Below are 14107 nucleotides of genomic sequence, written 5' to 3'. Positions count from 1 at the left end.
CACTTAATGGCAACTCCCTCAAGAGAACTATAGTTATTCATAGCCTTTGTTTAAAACACTCCTTATTCAGTCAAGAACTCCAACAAGATAAAAGGGGATTTTCAAATAAAAAGCTGTACAAACAGCACTCTTCTTTTGTGCTTGCATTCAGTAACATGCAAGAGAAATGCATGCAACTTCTAATTTTTAGGAGGGATTAGGAATTGCTTTCTTCCTTAAGAACTAATATTAGGTCAATACTAGGTCAATATGTGCTGGGTCACTGGTCTTGAAAGTAGAATTGAGAGAGTGTAGGGGTTCTATAAAATAGCATTCCAGAAAATCCTTCTAAGAGTTAACTTAAATTATCATAAGATGGCAATGTACAGAAATTTGGGATTGTATCAGGCTGACTAAGAATCCTGTTTTTCCAGTAAAACAAGATTTAAAAGGTAATTCTTCTGAATTAATATTTTTCTTTAAAAAAAATACTTAAAATTGAATTCTATACTCAGCCTCCACTCATTATTTCCTGGGACTAGACTAAACAGTAGTCTGAAAAGGTATTTCCCCTTCAGAGGATGTCATCCTTTGAAGACATAAATAGACTTAGATCCTGGAATGAATTCTTCATTACTAGGTACTTGTCATAACCATTCTCTAGGTCTTGAATCTGAACTTTCATATGCATTTCTTGAACTCCTGAACATGTGGAAGGATAATAATTGGGACACACTCACAACAATACTAACTATATATGAAATAGATAACGCTCAAAGCATTTCTCTTGTGAACTTGTCCAGTCTTTTTAGGATCCCTGTAAAGTGTTAGTGTACAAGACGGTCTCAAGTAATAATGCTTCTCAAATCTGTTTTACGAGAACTCCCCTCTCTCTCCTGATGCTCCACATTTGCCTGTACATGTTCTTACAAATCTGAGTTTTCTCTTTCAGCTTATCAGTTAATACTTCCAACATGGGCAAGATCTCTCTCCGTTTTTACATGCATGATGAAATAAAAGTTTTAATCCATCAAAAAAAGATGTCAAGGAAATTGAAAATAATAAATTTGGAAAGCTATGGCACTAATTCTAAAATGTTTTAATAATCCCAATATGTAGTTCCATCAACATCAGAACTAACGAAGCCTGGTTTCTTACTCATTTGTGTCCCATCGTTGATTTACTTTGGTATGTAAGGTATGAGCTCCGACTTGAAGCATTAATAAGGAGTATGCACACAACTCCTCTTTTCTTTCATCTTGTTATCCCCTCCCTTTTCCTACACCTCTTATACGGAATTTTGGGGGTCTAGTAAGGAATGTTTTCATGCTGACAGGATGTCTGTATTCAACTCAGTCATCGATTGCTACAAACCTTGTAAAAATCTAATTCTTTTCAAGAACTTTTCAGATGACTCTGCTGAAACCAGACAATAAAATCCAAAGTTACTGGGGGGATAAAGAAGATAACCTGTCAGATACACGAAACCAGTGTACACCTAGTGTCTAAAGGAAGAAGGAACTAAAAATTGATTTTATTTGCTGTTGTATTATAAATGCACTGAGAATATTATGTACAATACAGTTTAAAGTATAGCTATTTGGAATCAATAAACTGAGGAGCTACAAAAGATGTGTGCATAATGTCTTACAAGAATTCAAAGAAAACAGAGAAAAACAGTATTTCAGATTCTATGTTTATAATCATCATATATAAAAAAAAAACCAAATAAAATTCATAAAGTTTTGACCAAAATGTTTTTGGGACTGAGGTTTCTGCTACCAAAAAGAGAATTTCAGAATCTTCATTTTGTTTTATTTTAATTGTCAAAGTATGTATTTTGTCTTTTGCAGAATTTTAGTTAATTTTCTTTCACGTGAAGGTCAGAAAAGGTAGATGACAAATTTCAGCCTGAAGTGATTTGAAATTATTGAAATGTTAAATTACAGACAGACTTAAAATTAAAGCAAGGTTCACTTTTATAGGCTTGTTTGCAGCGAAAAAGTAAAGCTTGCTTCCTATATTTATATTGCAGGCATTACCTATTAACGAATTTTTGTAAAAACTCTTCATTTTCTCTCTCAAGTTCTTCATTTTCACATTTCAAACTGTCCAATGCTTCATTAATATTGAGAATCTTTTGCTTTATATTCTGTAGATCACTTTCCTTGGTGGATTTCTAATGAACATTAAAACATTAAGACACCTTTAGCATAAGTTGAAATTATTTCAGGCCAACACAGAAAATGCAAGTATGAAAGCATTTTTACTTAATTTATATAAAAACAATTAAAAACTTACTAATTTTTCCACAGCTTTAATCACTTCAGAATAAGCATCTGATATTTTTATACTCTCATCTCCTTGGGCAGCTATTTTATTATTCAAATCTTCTATCTAGAAAATATTTTGTAAAGTAAGTAATACAAATATCTCCTATATTTCTTAGTAATAATTAAACAATATATTTAAAAAATAAATTCAAAAGGAAAGCTATTAAAGAGTAACTAGAGATATTTCATGCCATAGTATTCATATGCACATTGCCATTGTGATGTATCCTAGCAGAATCTTTAGACTTCACAGTATCAGTAAGCACACACTCAGCCTTCTAATTCATACATGACATAATCTGGTATAATTAAGCAGACTACCTTAATTTCCTCTCAGCCTCAAGATTTTCTTTAATATCTCAAAATCTCTATCAATACAGATTCACGCAGAGATTCAATGATGGATCAATCACCAGAGCTTAAGGAAAAATGAGGATGTTAGATCCAAGCATCTGCAGCATAAAGAAAACATCTAAAGTGGCTTTAGGTTGATAAAGGCCTACCTGCTCACACTGAGCCTAATGAACTTTGTTACCTTCAACTGTCCTTCCTCTGCAGAGGCTGAAGCAACATAGCTATCCTGGCAGAACTTACCTATAAAATCTCCATAGAGATATGGGTCTAACTGGAATAGGACCAGACAACAAACATGCTCAAGCAGGATCAGGGTTGATAAGGATGTTAGAGAATACATGTGGCAAGATCAGGACAGAATTAGGAAACAGGTACTTTAAATGGCATGTAATTTCCTACTGCTACCTCAAGAATCTGATGAAGAGCAGATTTACATAAGATATTTTGTGACTATGTCCCAGCAACTAAGGAGAGGAACAATACAGGCTTTGTCTTGTTATCTTGTCCAGAATGTCACAGCTCTGTTGTACTTCTCTAGGATTCTGCTGACTGTCCTTGTATGGCTGTACCTTCCTAACTAGCTGGGGACTGAAGGTCCTAACCTGAATGGTTAGGGATTATAAAACATGATCTGTGAGAAAAAAACTGCAAAGAAGCACCTTTACTAATCTAGAAAAAGGAGATGAAAATGCAAATTGTTAAGTCTCTCAATATGTACAATATTCTAAGAAATATAGTTCAAGGGAAGTGTGGGAAAGGCAAAGAGAAATTGGTTACATCTACAGGGGGAAAAAATCCAGTGGATTAAGTATGAGCAAAATGTCCCAGTTTTTAAATTGCTGGTACATAGGAAAAACATGATTGAGAAAAGTTTTTCCATCTTTCAATGTTTTTAGAGCAACCATTTTGAGAGGAATGACCTGAAATACTGCCACACTGTGCAGGAAATTAATGAAGACAAAAGAATAAAGGAGGAATAGTTAACTATGAGATTAATTTTATAAGAAGGGTTTCTTCTAATCTTTGAAAAGCAAAGCCCATGTAGATACAGAAAATGGATTTAATGCATGCAGATACCTTTTGTAATGCAAACCTGGGTAACATGGAAAAAAGAAAACTCAGAGTTGTCCTTAGAGTGTCAAAAGTTGTAACACTCCTAATAGGTCATATATAAAATTTAAAAACCAGCATGAATTAAGAAAGAAAGCCAGGAGAAAAAATGCAGAAAAATATTAGTTGACATCACTAATTCTTTCTTCAAACTTGTTGATGTATGTGACAATTGTCACGTTATAATTTGGATCCAATTCAAATCCCACTGAAGTCACTGAAAATAATCCCAATATTATCCTGATTCCCCAAATAACTCCATTATCCCAGTAACATAAAGCTTTATTCAGTTAGTTGGTTTAGTCATGTTTTTGAAGGAAATTGACAGTAACAGATCAGCTTTATGCTAAACTTAACTCTGGCTCACCTTTAGCATAAACTAATCACACCAAAGTTGGTCACCAAATAGAGCAGTTTCATGCTCCACCTTACCCCTGTTGCACATTTCTCTCTTTCCCTTATGTTGGTCTTAATACCCAAGTAGTACCCACTGAAGTATATCAGTGGTATATCACTGAAGTATATCAGACAAACCCAGCTGGAAACATATCCAGAAAAAAAAAAAAAAGTTTACTAATAAGTATTGGCTCTATTTGAAAATAGTGGTTTTCTAGATAGCAGTTGATAGCAATTGTTGGTGCCAACAACAGGAAGAAAACTGTTAATACACAGTTGGAAACAAATGCCACCCATTGGTGGCTATCTAATATGACCTATCTTTACTTTTGCAGGGGGTGTGCTTTGGGTTTTTTTTGTTAAGTTCTAGGCATGCTTGGTAGATTCAGCTTTCTAGAAATACTCCATCTAGATTCTGAATTCCACTGGATCCATAGCAGGACCTAGCTGTCTAGATGCACAAAACACAACAGTACTGGCCATGTACAAGAGAATGAATTTCATACTTTATTTATACTTGTATACATACACATATATACACATACTTATACATACAAAAAAATAACAAGTTCTGTTGTGGGCATCTAAATCCTGTTTTAGGCATTTTCTACTGCTTCCACATATGGAGCTGTCCATTAACTGAAAACTCCTAGTCATGCAGTGTGAGGAACTCCAGTTCAGATTTTAAACCGCCAAGTACAACAAGATTTCAAAATGAATGCTAGACAAATATAGCAGAAAACAGGGGAATTTTAAGTAAAATAGGGTATCACTACACATGGTGTAAAACTGCATCACATGCATCGCAGGTCAAAAAATCTACTAATTCTAGAGGACACTTATGCTGTCCTACTAAATGCACGCTTTCTTCCAGACATCTTAAGAAGATAAGCAATATTAAGCACATATGCATCCAACAACTAAAAATATCCAGGTCACTTAAAGGAAGGTAAGATGACTGTGATATTTTTAATAATTAAAGCTGAAAAATAATACTACAACAGAAGAATGAATAAGAGAGTTCTACAGAATCTACCACTTCTTATTTTGAAATCAGTATTTGTATTTTTACTTTTACAGAGGACCTTAACTCTTAAACACAAAAAATATTCAGGCATTCATGTACTTTTCAATAAAAGATACTCATTTACTTGCTTGTTTATAAATATTCAAGACTCACTTTGCTGTTCCAACATTTTGCATCTTCCTGGATTTCTGCTTTTTGCTCCACTAACTCCTCAAGGTGTTTTTCATCCTTTATAATCTTCTCCTCTGTTTCTTTTAACTTCATACAGTATTCGGTCCAAATAAATTCAGAATGCTTTAACTTATTCCTAATAGAAATACACACAAAGTGAATCCATCTATTTGGCAATATTCCAAGGTAGTCCTTCTCCATAAAGGAAAATGTAAAGCAGATCTGAATTAGTAAAGATTTATTTTGATTCTCTACTACATTTCTTGAACAGGTATGCATGAGAGAATTTCAAAGTATCTGCCCTGGCAGGTTCATGCAATTTCAGTCAGATATCAAAACTACTCATGCTACCAGTTCACTTGCACTTAAACAGCCTGCCAACATTACAACTTCTAATTGGACCTCTGAACAGGTATTGGTGTAGTTAAACACGAGACTTTGTTTCATACCTCACAGGTTAATTAACCAAAATAGGTGTCAACTTCTTTCTCTGCCAGTGGCTGAATCTACTTCCGAGCCATCTTCACTTAATCCATCCACTGCACTGTCATTTTGTGGACAAATGTCATTTGTGAAGAAAATTTTTTACTGACATCGATTCCTCATGTTAAAAGGAATTTGCAGACAGCAGGCAAGGTCAAAGGAGTGGATAAGGACTTTACTTTCACTCTGAATAGCAGATTTATCAGCATTATGATAAGGAAAACTGGCCATAACTACAGAAAGATATAACAACTACAACAATCATCAGGAAAATATTCCCACGAGACACTGTTAAGCCTCATTATAGGCTGTGCACAGGCCTTTTGTTACAGCCATGTATGAGAATGGATTCGGTGAAATGCAAAAGAAATAGAGGGACATCAGGTTAAAATTTTAGAATGACTGTTGGTGCTTGTCCATTATTTTTATTATTTTTATTATTGTTTCAGCAGGCAGAAAAGAGGAGTTTTCTACATGCTCCCCAGAGAACTATCTTGGTCAATAACATATTCCAAAGCATGCCTTAAACAGCAAAATAAATCCACCGCAGCAGAACTAAGGCTAACAGTAGTTGAGTTTTAGAGACGCCTATTGCATTACAACCCCCAGAAACCCTGAACGAGTGTTGCATACTTAAATGCAGTAAGACAACAGAAAACAATAATGAAGAGAATTCATCACTAATTCAAGAGCCAATCCTAAAAGAGTATTTGATAGACATTCTTCCTTTATTTGCTTCCAAGATTTCATCTAGTGAGGGAGTAAAGACTTATCTTGCAAAGTCACATTCCAAATACCACAGAATATATATAACATGAGCATGAAACATAACACTTTGAACACCTCTACTTTCTTAGGTCCCATCACCCATGGAAGAAAATTATAAATGATACTTGGAATTATTCTAATGACAGACACATAACAGGCATGGACTAATTTTCTTCTGATATTACCTATCAGCTACAACTTTATGAGTACAATCTCATGCAAAAATACAGTACTACCAGTCACAGCAAGTATGTGTAAAAATAACAGACTGTGCTGTGTGATGTACCCCAGCCTCAGTATTTTGAGTTCCATGCAATCTTCATAATTTTCTCACTGACGGTACTGAACATAAAGAAAAGAGTATCAACTGTAGAACAGTCTTTCAAGTCTGTGCCATCACAAATCTGTCTTTCTCACACCTATCAATACCACATGTTATTCTAGTCCTCCTCAGATGGCAGCTGAAGGGTATACTTCCTCTGTAATGTAAGTATGACTTTAATTACCAGTCTAGCAAATGGCTGGGAAAAAAAAAAAAAAAAAGATAGAGTAGGCAAAAAAAAAAAAAAAAATTCTTCACTGAGGGATAGAAAAAACAGTCGTCTTCTCCATTTTTTTCTGTAAATGCTGATATTCCTAAAAACACTGGTATCATTAGCAGTTTTAGTTTAATTCACATCCACACAAACAAAACGGGTTACAAGGTACACAACAACTTGTATATCACTGTTATGTGGTATGAATAGGAAATCACTTAACTAGGTGAAACAGAAAACATACATGGTATATTTCTACCAGTATAGATGATGAATTTCTGGTATTAGTTACATATTGCCATTATCATGAGGATTTTACTTACATTATGACTTTTTTCAAAAGAACAAAGAGTTCCTGTAAAACAATTTTAATGCACCTTAGAACAAAGGCTTGTTACAGGAAAACACCACACTTTCTTTCTTGCACATGAAACAGTCTCAAGAGCCTTGATTTCCACCAAGACTACCAAAACCTAACGGGAAAACTGCCCACACTGCCCTACAACTGCTAAGCATGCTGACAGCTGTGACACAATGACAGAATTCTAAAGGGAACTGAACAAAACCGTGCATAAGAGACTATTCAAAAGTGAAGTAGTCAGAAGGCAAGATGAAAAATTCTAATACTAATGAAAAAATGCAGAAGTAAGATTAAATGATCAATTTTCATTGAAAGAATAGGTCAACAGCATGGTATCTCAAAATCCCATATCTCTTGCTTTGATATATTTACAAATTATCTGAAAGGGCAAGGAGTAGTGAAATTAAAAGACTGCATATAATGTGATTACAACAGGCAAGGCCAAAAAGAACTAAGAAACTTAAGAAAAATTTCAAGTAACTGGGGAACAAAACAGCATGTACCATTTAGTGTCCAAACTCAAAAGTATAAGATCAGAGAGCTTAAGTACACATTAAAATTCTAAATAAACTGTATCAAATTGAGAAAGACATGTATGTATTTCCACAAACACTCAGAAAGTCTATTCAACATTTAGCACAGTTAAAGAAGCTAAGAAGGTGTTAGATTAAGTAAGAAATAGGATGAAAAACATTAGAATAAAAAATGAGAGTAAGATGTTCCTGTTAAAGTCATTGACATGGCTTAATTTGGAATACTGTTTGCATTACCTTTCAACCCATTTCAGAAAAGTGTATCACAGAAGTGAAAAAGGAGTCAGAGGACATACTGGAAAGGTCATAAAATACAGAAGTCTTCTGAAAGCACATTGAAAATAATGAAGTTGCTTTAGAAAACAGATAAGAAGAAGGAACAAAGTAAAAATCCAAAGTCGCGGAGGATATAGGCTAGTGAAGAAGGATCACGATACACAACAATATTTTTCATTGTATACATTTTAAGGCTTAGACTCCCAAACTACAGCAATTTGCCTACAACAGGACAATAACAAATCGCTGCTGACCACACTTTGTAAACACGAATTGATAATGAATAAAGTTTAATGGTAGGTATATGCTGGAATAGTAAAAAAAAAAAAAAAAAAATTAAATCACATACTTTTAACATTATTTATTCTGGTATTACATGATAAAATCACCTCCACAATTCTTGCCAGCAGCTAGTAATTCAGACAAGTTGACAGAACACTAAATAGGCCAGTGAAACACTAAACTAATTTGCAGAGTATCTGAATATGTAGTAATAACTCACACTACATTTTTGGTAATACTTCTTACTCAGGACCTGATCTTTCCCATAATTAAAATCAACATGAGGTTTGCAATGAACTTAACCAGTTACAGAATCAGGGTCCATGCTGTCCGATTTCTCTCAGCTGGAACCCACGGAGGAGCTAATGAGCATTTGATCAGATCATCTCTACAGACATATTTAAACTACAGTTAAAATTCCAAACATTGTGAAGCTTGCATTCACAGGCTCACGTCCATCAAAACTATTATCTCCTACTCTTCACCCACTTCTTCCTTTGTTTAGACACACGGAGTGACTTTAATTGGAGAATCACATGGTAATTTCCAGAAGTCACTCTAGCTTTGACTAGTGTTGGCATTACAGAATTCTGGTCTCAGGTTTTGTATAATAAAATACTTGGGGTTTAGCTATATTTCTGACTACAATTTTAATTTTCATATACTAATATTCTTTCCAGATTGCAAACTAGGCTCTGAAATGAAAAAAGTTAACTAAACTAAGTTAACTAAAGCTTAACTAAACATAAACATGTTGACTGTGAATCTTTTTAATCTTAGAGGTAATAAAATATAATTAGCATAAATACCTCTAATATAGTATCAAAATTATCCTGAACTCAATAAAAACAAGACAAAGAAATTCACTGTAAAGGTTAGAATCAAAAAAGGAAAAAAGACATCCTGAGAAAAGAAACAAGTCAGAGACACTTATTTCTCTAGTATTTCTAAGCTATCCATCTTATGGAAAAATACATTTTTTTATCCTACACTGACTCATCCTTACTGAGACATAGACAGTTTGGATCTCATTACAAGTGCACAGGCACTTTATGAGTGCAAGACTGGAACTTCTCAAGCAGCAATGTCGTCTCTGAGTAAATGCTTGTTACCCAGGATGCCTCCTGCTCCCATATTAAAGTATAAACATATTACAGGAAGAGCTATGATCCTTCTTTAATTCTGCAGTTTAGTGCCAATGGCAAAGAGATCCACAGTGATATGGTATCTTAAAGAAACAGGATTATTGCATCTAAATAACCTTCCTTTCTTCAAGAATGTGTCAGTAAGGTTTCTGCTCTAGATGACTGGCAAGCACAGATCTCCCTGGATAGCAGCCATCAAAAGCACCAGTCATATTAGCCAAAGTAATGATTTCCTGAGGTTGATACCTACTCCAAAATACACTGTAAGAGTGCTCTGTTTTGCAATAGGCAGTGTTACTTCGTGCTGCAGGTTCAACAACTTGTAAGATTCTGAGGCAGGCAGTAAGTACTCCTTCTGTGGGACCGAAAAAGGTGTTTCAAGTTCCTGAGCACTAATCAGTTTTTGAAATAAATTTGCCAAGATATTATAATCTAAAGAAACTGGAAACCCCCCATTATTTTAGTCAGGTGCAGCTCTTACCATGGCCTACTGAGCATCATAAATGGTAAGCAAAACAATCACACTTCTTAATTACAATTATTTCTTGAAAAAAGAAAAGAAAATCTAAAACCAACAGAAAACAGCTACAGCAGCTATGAACTCTTCTTTATGTCCCTCTGAGAGTGGGTCCCTTCACAAAAGGGACCAAAATACCTTACTCCCAAATTCTACTGTGTGCCTTGTTTTATTCTATCATATATTACTGGAACAGTTTACATATAGGTTAAAAAGTATAACAATTCTTCCTATTAGGTACATTAAATAAAAAAGTCACTCACTGTACCCTAAGCTCTCACAACTACTCAGTTATTTGAGGATTTGGTTTTGGCCTTCATGGTAGACAAGCCTACAAAAGATATTTCACTGACAGAATGCAGGAATTACAATGGGCTTGTGCATAAGTATAGTGGGTTTGGCTGGGATACAGTTAATTTTCTTCGTAGTAGCTAGTATGGGGCAATGTTTTGGATTTGTGCTGAAAACAGCATTGATCACTCAGGGATGTTTTCGTTCCTGCTGAGCAGTGCTGACACAGGGTCAAGGCCTTTTCTGCTTCTCACCCCACCCCACCAGCGAGGAGGCTGGGGGGGGCACAAGGGGTTGGGAGGGGACGCAGCTGGGACAGCTGACCCCAACTGGCCAAAAGGGTATTCCAGACCGTATGACGTCAGACTAAGCGTAAAAAAGCTGCAGGGAGGAAGGAGGAAGGGGTCGTTCATTCGGAGTGATGGCGTTTGTCTTCCCAAGTAATGGTTACGTGTGATGGAGCTCTGCTTTTCTGGAGATGGCTGAACACCTGCCTGCCGATAAGAAGTAGTGAATGAATTCCTTGTTTTGCTTTGCTTGCGTGCATGGCTTTTGCTCTAGCTGTTAAACTGTCCTTATCTCAACCCATGAGTTTTCTCACTTTTACCTTTCTGATTCTCCACCCCATCCTGCTCAGGGGGAGTGAGCAAGCAGCTGTGTAGGGCTCAGCTGCCTACTGGGGTTAAACCACTAAAATAAGCTATTTGTAACTGCTTACTTTCTGTCTTTTTAGAAAATCTGGCAGTGTGCTGCTGGCCTGTAAACATGCAAAATCACAAAGTTTATTTCTGCTTGTAACAATTTCTAGAGTTTGATGTTTTCTTGACAAAGATGGGTTGACAAGTGGCATAAGATTCTTAAATATGTACAGACGAGAATCATCTTTGGCAAATAGGCTTTCACTGAGCAGAAGTAAATAACAGCTCTTACATATATCTGTGCTGGTGTGAAGAGTAGCCTTGTAGTTCATAGTCATATTTGGAAGCATGGGGAAAGACTGTCACAGCATTCTATAATCACTCAGTTATGTAGCAGACACAGATGGCCCATCTCTTTTGAGGGACCTAACGCTACTTCCAGGAACTTTATGAAGTCTAAATTCCACTGTTAGTTCAATAAACATAATCCTCCTCTACAAATGATCAGGGAGTATTTTCTGTTTGCAGTAGTTCCTGCGACCTGAATGGATCGGTGTATGGAAACAGACATCTTACAGTAAGAGAACCTCAGTGTCTTAATTTTGAAGAGACTGATTGTAGAAGAGATATGGCACAAACCTGAGATGATACATGGCTCTTTAGATAACAGACACCCTTCTAAAGCCCTCATTTCTTTAGAAATTAGGAAATTCTGTAACTAGAAACTTCTCTTCAGCTCTGTAGTTGCTCCTTTACTGCTCTCAGGTAAACTAATGAGGCCAACTCTATAGTGAATTCTCATAAGAATGATCCTTGAAAAGAAACAGGGAATGGGAGTTAGATGGGACAGTCCCTGGCAATGGTTTTGCTGGATGGGAAATTAACATCTACTGAAACAAGGTTACCAAGGACATGACTTTGCATGTACATCTCAATCATTAGCATTAGTCTTGCTGCCTTGAATGAAGCATCAGTGAGCAGGACAGGTTTTCAGCCACTACTGTACATCAGGCACTTTCTAACATCAACTCTCTGGAATACCAAAATAGCGCATGCACAGCACAACTTGAATTATGGAACTACCATATAAATTACTAGTGAACCTAGGTAGTTCTGAATCAATAGGATGGACCAAATTTGATGACTTACTACAAAACGTATATACTCCATAATTACTATGCACAGTTTTTGAAATACCTGATATTTGAAGAACAGTTGCTGTCACATGGCTGCAGTACAGAAACATCTGCTACTGCCAGTAAGATTATCTCAGAAGTTTACTGACGTCTTTCAGTTATGCCTGTAAGCTTTCCTCACCTCAAGTGAAAAAGAGCCACTGTCACTTGTTGCTTTGCCAAATAAAACCTGGCAACTAGCCATAGGCATATGCAGCAAAGTGCAACCTCCTACCAAATATGAAAGTACTTGGTATTCTTGTTCTTTGGCATAGTTATTCTTGGTGCTGACTCTTTGTCAGTTATGTTCAGCAACAGAAAGGAGAGATTACTTGTCAGTGACTGGCCATTAGTGGTGTTCTAGCACTACTATAGGTATACTTGATAATTCAAGGGTTAATAACCTGACAAGAGGTTACAGTGAGGAAACTGCAACATAAGTCATTGCCATACAGAAGCTACCTTGCAATCCAATAAAGTTATAGTAATTTTGTTCGGTTGCTAAAAAAAAGAAATACATGGTGTTTTGACAAGTTCAAAAGTATGTGTTGTTGGCTAGAATTGTTCTCGTTAATATGCAACTTCAAAATTAAGTTATAATTATAACATAACTATGGTACTATGTTAAGTGCTGATGTTCAATGCAAGTAATTTGTGCAGTCAATAAGAATGGTAGCAAAAAGTTCTGTCAAAGGGATTAAAAATTCATAAGTAAGTAATATAAGGTAAAAACAGCATGCTTTAGGAGTCGATTCATGGAACTTTCCATTTGGGTATATTTCTGGGTATCATTCCTTCCTTATTCTGCTAATGTAAGCTAAGACAACAAGGCAAACACTTCTTTTATGTATAATTCTACTAATTTTCATTTTAAAAAAAATTAACATTATTTCTAAAAGCAAATTTTCTATAGTTTCATTGTCACTATTAAAACTAACAGGACATTATAATAGCATATTGAATAGCTCTTACTTGTATTGACTCGATAGCATCTCAGCATATTCAATTTTCTCATACATAGATTGTATCTTCTTTTCCGATTCTTCATCAATTCTTTTAATTGTCCTTTGGATTTCCATGAGTTCGCAACGAACATCACTATATATTTTTGATGTCTAAGAAAATAAAACACGTTTTCTGAAAGATGTTATACAAAAATCATACATAATGTTTAAAATAAAAAATTTCAAGATATTCTGATTCTTTGCAGTTAAAAAAATTGAAATTTAAAGTTGAAGTAGCACTTTGTGATGTCATACAACTTAACGACAAATTCTGCATGGTCTGCAATAGATACAATCCTAGTGAAAGACAACAGAATGTGTTGTAAAATTGCATAACATAAAGAAAGGTTAGCAAGAGGGATTTCATTCTGTTACAAAACTTTGAAGTTACTGTGAAAAGGTGGCTACTAACATGGGAAGATAGTGACCTCTGGAGCAGAAAGAAAGAAATAATGTCGAAAGAAGCCACTGAGGTTTCACTCAGTAAACTGACAAAATCATTACTTAAACATCTCCTAGAGGATGAGCAAGCCCAGAAGTCACCTATGTAAAAGAGAGGCCTGAGACAACACAGACAATGAACACAATTTTCAATGGTATCAATAGTATTGGGACACTCAGTTCCTAATAACTCTCCAATAGAGATACGCATGTCTGTTGTCTCTGCTTTTTAAAATATTACAAATACAAACAAATAACATTATATAAAATCTTTATTATAATCTAGC

At 35.3% G+C, this 14107-nt stretch overlaps 1 protein-coding gene across 4 annotated transcripts in view; it reads right to left on the bottom strand.

Moving 5' to 3' along the window:
• The window catches only part of CCDC178 (coiled-coil domain containing 178), a 183130-nt gene that overhangs the window by 149780 nt on the left and 19243 nt on the right, over positions 1-14107 (bottom strand). For 2 of the 4 annotated variants that reach the window (XR_003923168.1, XR_003923167.1), the window contains exons 7-10: positions 13348-13490; positions 5353-5506; positions 2281-2376; positions 2022-2158 (exon numbers count right to left, since the gene is read on the bottom strand). Coding sequence is in view for 1 of the 4 variants with exons in the window: in XM_030012769.1 (XP_029868629.1) it covers positions 5353-5506; positions 13348-13490 (297 nt within the window). In the remaining 3 variants the exon portion in view is untranslated. The remainder of the gene's footprint in view (positions 1-2021; positions 2159-2280; positions 2377-5352; positions 5507-13347; positions 13491-14107) is intronic. The other 2 variants (XR_003923169.1, XM_030012769.1) reach the window with 2 other exon arrangements.

The sequence above is a fragment of the Aquila chrysaetos genome, chromosome 4, assembly GCF_900496995.4.
Source record: "Aquila chrysaetos chrysaetos chromosome 4, bAquChr1.4, whole genome shotgun sequence".
Lineage (NCBI taxonomy): Eukaryota > Metazoa > Chordata > Aves > Accipitriformes > Accipitridae > Aquila > Aquila chrysaetos.
Note: the sequence above shows the minus strand (reverse complement) of the source record. Positions and strands in the feature narration are given on the sequence as shown.